The 10454-nt window shown below is 46.8% G+C and overlaps 1 protein-coding gene across 14 annotated transcripts in view; it reads right to left on the bottom strand.

Annotated features, from left to right (window-relative positions):
- auts2a (activator of transcription and developmental regulator AUTS2 a) overlaps positions 1–10454 on the bottom strand; it is a 351111-nt gene that overhangs the window by 28150 nt on the left and 312507 nt on the right. For all 14 annotated transcript variants that reach the window (XM_085288152.1, XM_085288155.1, XM_085288144.1 and 11 more), the window contains one exon: positions 10078–10126. In XM_085288152.1, the coding sequence (XP_085144278.1) occupies positions 10078–10126 (49 nt within the window). The remainder of the gene's footprint in view (positions 1–10077; positions 10127–10454) is intronic.

Below are 10454 nucleotides of genomic sequence, written 5' to 3'. Positions count from 1 at the left end.
GCACGCAGCCTCTTTTCTTACATTTTCACTGGCATTACACAAGCAGCTAATGTGTCTGTGCGAGCGCATGTGCGGGTGTGTCAAGTGCCGTCTCATTACCGCCTCGCTCAGGTTTCACTGCAGTCAGTTTAGCGGGGCACCCGGGGCAGAAACGAAGCTGTTAATGGCTGCCCCTTCTCTCCTGTCCTCACGTAGCTGGGGAGTGCAGTGCGGCCTGCTGACGTGGTGGCAAACGTACAAGTTGCTCAGAAAATAAAAAGGAAGCAGCGCGTTTACGCCGGGCCTGAATTCTCACTTTCTCCTGAATCCTTTTTCTCCAGAAAATCAGTGCAGCAACATCAACAAACTATTCAAAATAATACCGCAAATTAGCCGAGAGCCGCTGGCGAGCTTCGGAGTGATGAGCTATGGCTGTTGGACTGCAGCGCTTGGCGAGGGAGGGTTAGTACAGGGGAGGCTGGTTGGGATTTGAACTGTTTATTTGAACTGTGCCGTCGTCCAAACAGTCAGCTGCCTCTCTACTTTCTCGTCAAGCCCCGGAGCTTAAGCTGGGATTTGCTGTTGGTGGGGAGAGAACAACTTGATATCCCCCTCTGGGCAGCGGCTGCCCTCAGCTTGGGTTACTTTAGGGGAACAATGCAGCCTCTGTCCACGGCCTCCTACTCAGCGAAGACATGGGCTCAGACAGGCTCGCTTGTGTCAGGCGAGGCCAGGGGATTCATACATCACAACACCACACGGCACACTGCCTGAATGCGGGGTTTAGAGCAAAAGCTTCCAAACATGGCGTCCCAGCTTTGCCTCTAAATGGCCCAGCAGAGCCCCCGTCTCAGCACGCTAAGAGCTAAACCAGACACGAAGCCCAACCCGGCACAGCGGCCCGTTTGCTCTTGGCTTAAAAGGCCCCCCTTCTGGGATTTTGGTTTTTGTACAACAGTGTTTACAGTAAAACCTGACACGTGGAATAAGGAGAGGATGCTCGAGCCCTGAAATCAAATAGCTCCCTCCAGAAGCAGCTTAATCTGTAACAGATGGTGACGGTCCAACCGACGTTGATGGGTTTGGGCAGGCTTCTAAGAACAGTGGCCAAAAGCCAGCGAGGACGAACCAAAGAGAGGGTTTCAAAATGGAACAATGTGCAGTTTGTTATGCTTCTTTTATATCAAATGCACATGCCTTAAAATTTCATTTCCAGGATAGCAGCATGATTTTACACACACACACACACACACACACACACACACACACACACACACACACACACACACACACACACACACACACGCACACGCACACACACACACACCATCCACCCAGCTTAGAGTGCACCCAACACAAGGGGGAGATGTTGACCTGCCATCACTGTGCAGCACATGAATCTCTGCGGAGACGTAACCAACGCCGATGGCCGACGCCGTTTCTGGCCTGCATCACGTGTCACGATGTGGTTGTGTCCCGGTGCTTTAGATATGGAGCCGGCCACGATAGAAACAATAAAATCCTGGGACTTTGTTCCCTCCTGGTTCCCTGCTTTTTGTTGGTCTGTTTTTGGATGCAATCACACGTTACATCCAAAACCATCCAGACGTTTGTTGAGATGTGTGGCTCATTATTTTGTTATTTCTTATAGTAAAGGTTATTATTCTCTCACTCATCCACTGAAAAACACAAAAGAGCCAGAAATAAATAGGACGACTCAGCTGTGTGGAACAGGACAGCTGCAACACTGACGCGAAACATCTTTGCATTTCTAGGCAGGCGAAAGGTTACAGTGTCAGTTCCCATGTAGGTTTTCAGAGGGGTCTGCGGTTACGATGGCGTACGTTTAACACAGAAGCCTGCTGTAAAGTCTCAAGTATATTTTTGTGTCTGCGAGTCCACATAATGTTATTATTAGATGTTAAGTGCGAGGGTTTGTGCAAATGTCGACATGCACCAACTACGCCTGCACCACAGGCGGCCGACAAGAAAAGCAAATTCTAAAGCTTTGTTTATACTCACGGATGGTTGGAGACCCAACAGCCACAGAGTCATCCTGTTAAACTTCTTTTGCATCAGCTGTAAGTCCACAGTGCGGCGCGCATGTGTAGTTAGTGCACTGTAATGTAAACTTTCCTTGGTCGAGTCTGCACGGTCACAAAACAATAGGCAGGCATGCAGAGGTGCGCCTGCACCCTCACGGACCCTCGCGCAGCCGCGGATGCGTAAAGTATAACTGAGGCTTAGCAGAAATGTTTGCTCGGCCGTCCGCATCCCCGTCTGCAACGGATTATTATCAAGGCTTTACAGCATGCCGTCTTTCGTAGTCAGTAGCCTGCATAAGGAATGAAATGTGGGCTGAAACAAATGAAAGGCGTGCAGTGTGTGCAGAGCACAAACACATGCAAAGGGATCTACAGAATGTCACTAACAAACCAGGATCCTGCTCTGTAGTCCTCTCTAATCTGCCCCGGGGCTCATCAGGGCTTTATTTCTGTACTGCATATTTATGTGAATCAGAGCGAGTGTGTGCGTGTGTGTGTGCGTGTGCGTGTAAAACCCCTTCTCTTGTGGGAGCAATTAAAGCCTTGCTTCCATCAAACCTGATCAGAGTCTTTGTGCTCGTGCTCTCTCTTAGCCTTTCTGTCTTCACAAGCTGTGTTTACACTTTCACTTCTCCCTCTGTATGTTTTACAAGACTGGATCGGAGAGGAAAGAACTTAAAAACACAAAAACACACCACAGCAGTAAGATGGCACCATAATCTCACTCTAAGCTTCTATATCCTGACTTCCTGCAGTGAGAGCACACAGATTACAGCCGTGGTCACTTATGTGATACAGGAGACACGATTACAGACACTTTTAGTACAGCCAGCCTTTCAAAATGTTCTACGACCCTTTGAGTCGTTATTCACCTCCTACTTTATCAGACTTTCTGTTGTTTTTGCTCTTTTTAAACAGACTAAATCCTCCATGCTGCTCAGAGCAACACCAACACTGCAGGAGTTAATCATTTCACAGTGGACAGTAAAATCTTGTGTTAATCCCATCTCCTTTTTAGAAACGTGGCTGCATATTTCTGGGGGGGAAAAAATGCCTCAAGTAATTGAAAAGAACCTAAATCGGTTTGCTCCTGTCATCTCGGGGCCGCAGTTACTTCCAAAACACAAAGCAGAGGGCCTGATGGCTGCAGGGTGAAAACCTTGAGAAGGGAGACGGCTGTCAGACACACATGGTAGATCATGATAAAAGGTAGATCATCCCATGCAGAAATCCTTCTTTTATGCATGCACGCATGCGCTTACACACTCATATGCACATTCACCTCTAAGGCACCATGAGGCCTCATTAAGGCAGCCTGCTCTCTCTCTCCCTCTTTCGCAATGTCACCTCTGCCACAGGGACCAAAGACTGACACAGGCATAATTGGCCTGAACACACCAACAGCACGCTGGGAATGGCTGCGTCTTGATAAGTGGGATGTGTGTGCACACGTGGGGGGGTTTGACCCTGTTAATGCCGCACAGTTGGCAGGAGAGTGGCTCGTGTCACAACGGATCAGTGGATGCTGGTGACGGTGATGGGGGAGGACCTCTCCTGGGAACGGGACACTGGTGCCCTCCTATTCGCTTCTGCTACTTCCAGTGTCTCAGTGACACAGAAAAAAACGACTTCAACTACACAACAAATTTTTAAAAAATTGCAGCTACATGTTAAAATGACATATATAGACGATTCACATAAAGAATCTGCAACCTCATAGGAGGCAGACACAGAGCTTCTGTATGGTCTTCAAACCCACAGTCATGAATAAACTGAGCATGCTCACAAAATTCCTTCCACCTTATGGCAACAAATGCCAAAATGTTACCTTAGACACCTGAGACAAACACACATGTACAGTAGGAGCCACTCACCATTCAGCTTCTAACCCGCCACATATCTCAGTGTGGTGGACGTGGCGGGGGAGGGCGGCAGGAAAACTAAAGCCTTTCACTTTGATCTCTGGAGTTCAGCCCATTTAAATGTTTGTGTTTGAGATGTAGACCTTTAATTTTGGCCTGATGGGTTCCAGGCTCTCTGGGTTTAGCGTGGCATGTCGGATATGGGAGTGTTTACACAGTCTCCCTCCAGCTCTCCCGGTGCTGAAATAAGTGCATTAAGATGGATGGATTTACTTAGTCTCTAACCTCAGGGACTCGGGGAACAAACTCTGAATGACCTCTTTGTGTTGCAGGAGGGCACCGAAGGAGACTGGCCCACACTGCTGACTGTGTTTCTTCAGTGTCAACAGACCCACTTACAGCACGTCCTTAAAACCGATCCTCAGTCAACAAACTTGTACCGATGGTGCTACAGCCGTGGTCCCCGCCAGCTACAGCCAAAAAATCCACAATAAGACAAGATTGCATAGGGTGACTGCGACAGGCAGACTTGTCATCCTTCAAGCAGTTAATGCCAAACAAATACTTCCAATAAAAACTGTGCGTACACTTATATTAGAAGAGGAAGCAAGGCAGAACCAAGACTCGTTTCAACCAAACTATAACGTCTGGAAAAGCTTTTCTTCATAGCTGCAATCAGGACTAATGAGCTGTGATCAATACAAACATTTACATGGGATTTGAAAATATGTCCAGCTGGAAATGACTACATTTTTCATTTTTCCATGGGGACTTGGGCAATTGTTTGCATCTGCAAGGCACTAAATCAACCAGTGCTTCCTTTGATTTGTTAACCTTTGTTTGGCCGTGTCAGTAGATGAGGCATGGCTGAAGTGGCTGCTTTCATGGCCACATTGTAAGATGCAGCCTGGGTGATTGTAGCTGTACTCGCTGAGGGGAGGGAGCTTCCCTCTGTGCAGCACAGGATATTGAGCTTCCTTTTTAGCCCTTCCAGCTGTGCATTAAACGCTCCTGGCTGGGTGATGGGTTACCAACAGGAGCAGAGATCACAGGTGAAACGCCTTCAGTCCGTTTCACTTGTGCATCCCTCAGAGTTAAATCTTTCAGAGCGCCATATTATTTCTCCAAACAGGCATGCTTATTAAATATCAAAAGAGAGCTCTGATTTGAATTACAGTTGTGTCTGAGCCAAAGCAGGAACAATGCTTTAGTCTAGAGGGATCGGGCAGCAACCTCTCGGTGACCTCGCGCCCCCCGGCAGAGAAAGAGCTCATCCTCGACTGCGGCTGTTTCTCAGAATGCACAAAAGGCCAACGGTGGTCAGGTCATCTTTCCACCGCGCATCAGGTCAAGTTCCAGAGGCAGCCCTGCTTTCTGGACACCAAAATCCACACAGACGGCAGAGGTCAGCGTGAGGGCGGTGCAGGCAGCCCGGGGCAGTAAACCAACACTGGCGCTGCAAAAGGCCAACCTTCTCTTTCCAGTCGAGTGAATGAGTTAGGGAGCTGCCTGGGTGATTTGTGGCGTGATTGTTGCTCTCTATATCACTTGAGATTACAGCAGGTGGTGGCCCACAGCCTAGAAGTACACACAGCTATATCACCAGTCCTCCTCTCAGGAAACGCCGAGAGAATGAGGCAGGGAGAAAAACAAGCCCTCGGCTGCCTCCCACACAGCAGTAATATGCTCACAGGCAATTCTGCTGCCAGCAGAGCTCTCTATGACAATCCAGGGAGCTCTTCAGCTCTGATATCTGCCACAAAAGTTCACCTCTGCTTCTCTCTTTCCACTATTTTTTTAAACAATGCCATCAGCGCTGCAAATTACACCTTCCACATCGCACATTATTCTCTCCCCCGGTGACAGACGTACTCAAGCCTGACACACTTCACTAGCGCCGCTCTTCACAGTGGCGTCAGCCCCGGGTCTCGCTGTAGCACCGCTTCATTTTCACATTAACTCCAGTAAAGCGTGGTGAAATCAGCGTTGTGCTGAGGGGGGGAAACTGAGAATCACTCCACTGTGCACTTCAATTCACCCCCGCACTGAACTTGGTCTCACATCGCAGACGCAGCTGCAGGAGATATCTCACGAGGGACGAGCTTCTCCAATATATCTACCAGATGAAATTTTTGGGAAAAAAAGGAAAAGAAAAAGGGGAGAGCTGCTCTGCTGCACCCTTAAGTGAAAGGCCACGATGAAGTCATTGCTGACACTAACGGTATTTTAAAGGAGACACAGGTGAGAGCCAAATACATTTCTTTATTACTGCGCGTTTAATATCAGATTTTTTTACACTTCCAACAGGAAACGCAGATTCTGTTCTCAGTAGATTTGAACAATTCACCCACGAGAACATTCTCAGGCCACCTGATTAAAATGGGACTGCGGACCTTTTTAAATGTCATCCAGCACTGCTTTAATCTGGCTGCCGGCTGCACTCGGCAAACAAGGCAGTGCGAGCTCAGGCTGGGCTCTCCGATGACAAACTTAGCCGCGTTTCTCTGACAGGCTGTCGATTGACGGTATCATAAAAGATGGGAATGTAACCAAGTGACAAGATATCATTGCCCTGGGAGACAGCTTTAATCATGTGATAGATCTGTCTGCAGACCTTTGTGGTGACACGCTGTGCTGCTTTGTCATCATCAGTATGTGTTCAAGCCAGTACTTCAATCCACTCCCTGGACAGCAGTCAGAGGTTTAATAAAACTCTGCTTTCCACCCACGGCACCTTGGAAGCAGCTTAGACTTTACAAAAGTTGTTTATTTCACTGGCGGCTGCTGCTTTCTCGCTGCGGCCAATCCTCCTGCAGAGCACACCAATCAGGTTAGCCGACACCTGCAGGTGCACTGACGACCGTGGTAATTAGAGACAACGGTTAATGAAATCCATTCATGAGCAGAAGTGCGCCCAGGACGAGGAGAACCGCAGAGAGCGACGTACAGCTGACGCCGACAGCCTCGAGGTGAAGCCGCACGAAGAGGGAAGAAAATAAATCAACGTCTGAAAACACAAAAGACGCATTTTCATCAGTTGGATTTTCTTTTCAAAATGCAGCGTATGCCTCAGGCTTTAGAGGGAACACAGAAAATACACTGTAATTATCGAGTAGGTGAGAAGGCTGTTAGATTAAAAGATGAGGGACCAGCACTGAGCCTTCAAAGAGACCCGAGCTCGCCCTGGGCTGATTTCCAGTCTTGCAGCAGTAGAAGGAAAACACACACACACACACACACACACACACACACACACACACACACACACACACACAAACACCAGCCAAAAGTCAGTCATTACCAAAGCTGCACATCAGCAGCAGAATTACAATGGCCTTTTTTTCCACTTTGTTATTTGAAGGATTATTAGCTTTATTCCAATGAGTCACAAGATTATTAACAACCTCAAAACGAACATTCGGTGCATAAACTGCACAGAAACGCTGTAACAACACTGTGTCACTGAAACGCTGTAACAACACTGTGTCACTGAAACGCTGTAACAACACTGTGTCACTGAAACGCTGTAACAACACTGTAACAACACTGTGTCACTGAAATGCTGTAACAACATTGTAACAACACTGTGTCACTGAAACGCTGTAACAACACTGTGTCACTGAAACGCTGTAACAACACTGTGTCACAGAAACGCTGTAACAACACTGTAACAACACTGTGTCACAGAAACGCTGTAACAACACTGTAACAACACTGTGTCACTGAAACGCTGTAACAACACTGTGTCACTGAAACGCTGTAACAACACTGTCACAGAAACGCTGTAACAACACTGTAACAACACTGTGTCACAGAAACACTGTAACAACACTGTAACAACACTGTGCCACAGAAACGCTGTAACAACACTGTCACAGAAACGCTGTAACAACACTGTAACAACACTGTGTCACAGAAACGCTGTAACAACACTGTGTCACAGAAACGCTGTAACAACACTGTAACAACACTGTGTCACAGAAGCACCGTAACAACACTGTAACAACACTGTGTCACAGAAACACCGTAACAACACTGTAACAACACTGTGTCACAGAAACACCGTAACAACACTGTAACAACACTGTGTCACAGAAACACCGTAACAACACTGTAACAACACTGTGTCACAGAAGCACCGTAACAACACTGTAACAACACTGGTCACAGAAGCACCGTAACAACACTGTAACAACACTGGTCACAGAAGCACCGTAACAACACTGTAACAACGCTGTAACAACACTGTAACAACACTGTGTCACAGAAACACCGTAACAACACTGTAACAACACTGTGTCACAGAAACACTGTAACAACACTGTAACAACACTGTGTCACAGAAGCACCGTAACAACACTGTAACAACACTGGTCACAGAAGCACCGTAACAACACTGTAACAACGCTGTAACAACACTGTAACAACACTGTGTCACAGAAACACCGTAACAACACTGTAACAACACTGTGTCACAGAAACACTGTAACAACACTGTAACAACACTGTGTCACAGAAACACCGTAACAACACTGTAACAACACTGTGTCACAGAAACACCGTAACAACACTGTAACAACACTGTGTCACAGAAACACCGTAACAACACTGTAACAACACTGTGTCACAGAAACGCTGTAACAACACTGTGTCACAGAAACAGCAAGCTAGTAGAAAATCAGCATAAAGGGATTTTTTTCACTTCGTGATCTGCTGTGGAGTTTAAAATCTACAATATGTTTGATATGTTCACGTATTGAATATTCGAGTAGAATAAACATGTTATGAACCATTTCTTCACTGAGGAGCTTCGTGACAAATAAGGCCTTGCTTTGCTTTATGATGAACTGGTCGGCCTTTAGGGGTTACGCCCGACTTTGTCCAAAAGTGCAAAAAGAAATATGATGTATGAAGAAAGCACACCAACTGTCAAACAAATGGAGACTTTTTGCACCTGCCTTTGAGCAAATATTGACACTCATCATCCCACAAACGAGTACTCTCTCGCTCTCTCACACACAGACACACACACACACACACACACTATTTTTGATGGAGCTGTTGCCTGTCCAGAGGTTTGCTGCATTAGCGTGCTGGTAATCCCCTCCAACAAAAACCCACCCGACTCTTTTAATCTACCTCAATAAAAATACCAGTGGTCTCTGCTCTCTCTGCACCTGGATTCTTTTACTCGTCTTTTGCAATTGTCTCAGGCATTAGCATATGGCAGGACTGGATGACAGGGGACTGAGGTGGTAAAAGAGAAGAAAAGAGGGCATATTTAAATGGAAATAGGGGCCAAGAGAGTGGGCTATCATGGAGCAGAGAGAAAGCAGATTTTGTGTACTGTTTCCCCAGTCAGATCCTTTCATGGTAGGGGAGAGAGGGTGGCCCTCTGTTGATTTAGGCTGCACAAAGGAGGCCTTAATCCTTTCAAGGGAACCAAATCAGTCCGCAGAGAAGCTTCTTGTCAAGCACGGCCATTGAACACTCCAATGGATGCCACAAATCAAGACCGGGAGGGAATCAAAGGCCAGAATATGGGAAGTGTGTATGGAGGTCTGGAACAAGAATTAAGGGTGGGGGGTTGGGGCTACAAGGACCTATCCCAACTATCTCACCCATTTCTACCAAAGCCCCGAAGGGGTCATAACCTTGGTCTCTTAGCCTCCCTCTCGCCCCGCGTGGTAACTCCCCTCCATTACAGAGGAATGTCCTTTCATGGGGGCACCTCCATTATCCCTGAGCCAGAGAAAATGGGGCTGCTTTTAACAGCAAATTAGTGACTTGATAATGAGGTCACATGTGGTGTTGGCACACTGAGGCCATAAACAGATGCCTTTCCAGCATTAGTACATCCTCATCCTGCTCTGGCTTCAGCAAGGGTCCCGGTGCATTTCAGCACATTTGAAACAAAGGCTCACCAAAACGCTCACACAGCCTCACAGCGTCACACACCGACACAGAGAAATATTTTCACATTAGACGATAACTGTTTGACTCATCGTGTACGGCGACGTTACATACAGATGCACCCTGGGTAAACTGCTATTGTTTGAAATGCTCACAAATAGGAAATATGTGAAATATGAAGAGAACACCGCACGGAGACAAAGTACACAAATGTCAACGTGGCGATATCTGCAGAAACTGCAATGGTGACAACACATCATAGGAACAGAAATGCATACCTTTAACTGCAGCTGTGCTGAAAAATTTCTCGGAGCTGGCATCGGACACCTGGAAAAAAAGAGATGAAAACATCACATTCAGCATAGAGTTAAAATTCCCCAGGATGACACTGGAACAAAGCGACTTTGGTTCTTTTCTCCTCCACCAAACTTTGCAGACTAACTCCTTTATGACATTTTTAGAGATGATGTACAGCAATGCCTGTGCTCACCGAGAGAACAAAACACACATGACACTCACAGCAGTCACTAAAACATAAAGCAAACTCTGGTCTTAAATTAGCAGAAGTTTTTTTTTTTTTAATATACAATTCTGGAAATGTGTTGCTGGGCTGTGTGCTCCAGTTTTACTGGCACGCATGCAGTCATTGTCAGGG

The sequence above is a fragment of the Mchenga conophoros genome, linkage group LG10 (genome assembly GCF_057382185.1).
Source record: "Mchenga conophoros isolate Kocher_MC1m ecotype Shallow Benthic linkage group LG10, M_conophoros_male_GT1.1, whole genome shotgun sequence".
Taxonomy (NCBI): Eukaryota; Metazoa; Chordata; class Actinopteri; order Cichliformes; family Cichlidae; genus Mchenga; species Mchenga conophoros.
This window is presented reverse-complemented; position numbering and strand designations above follow the sequence as displayed.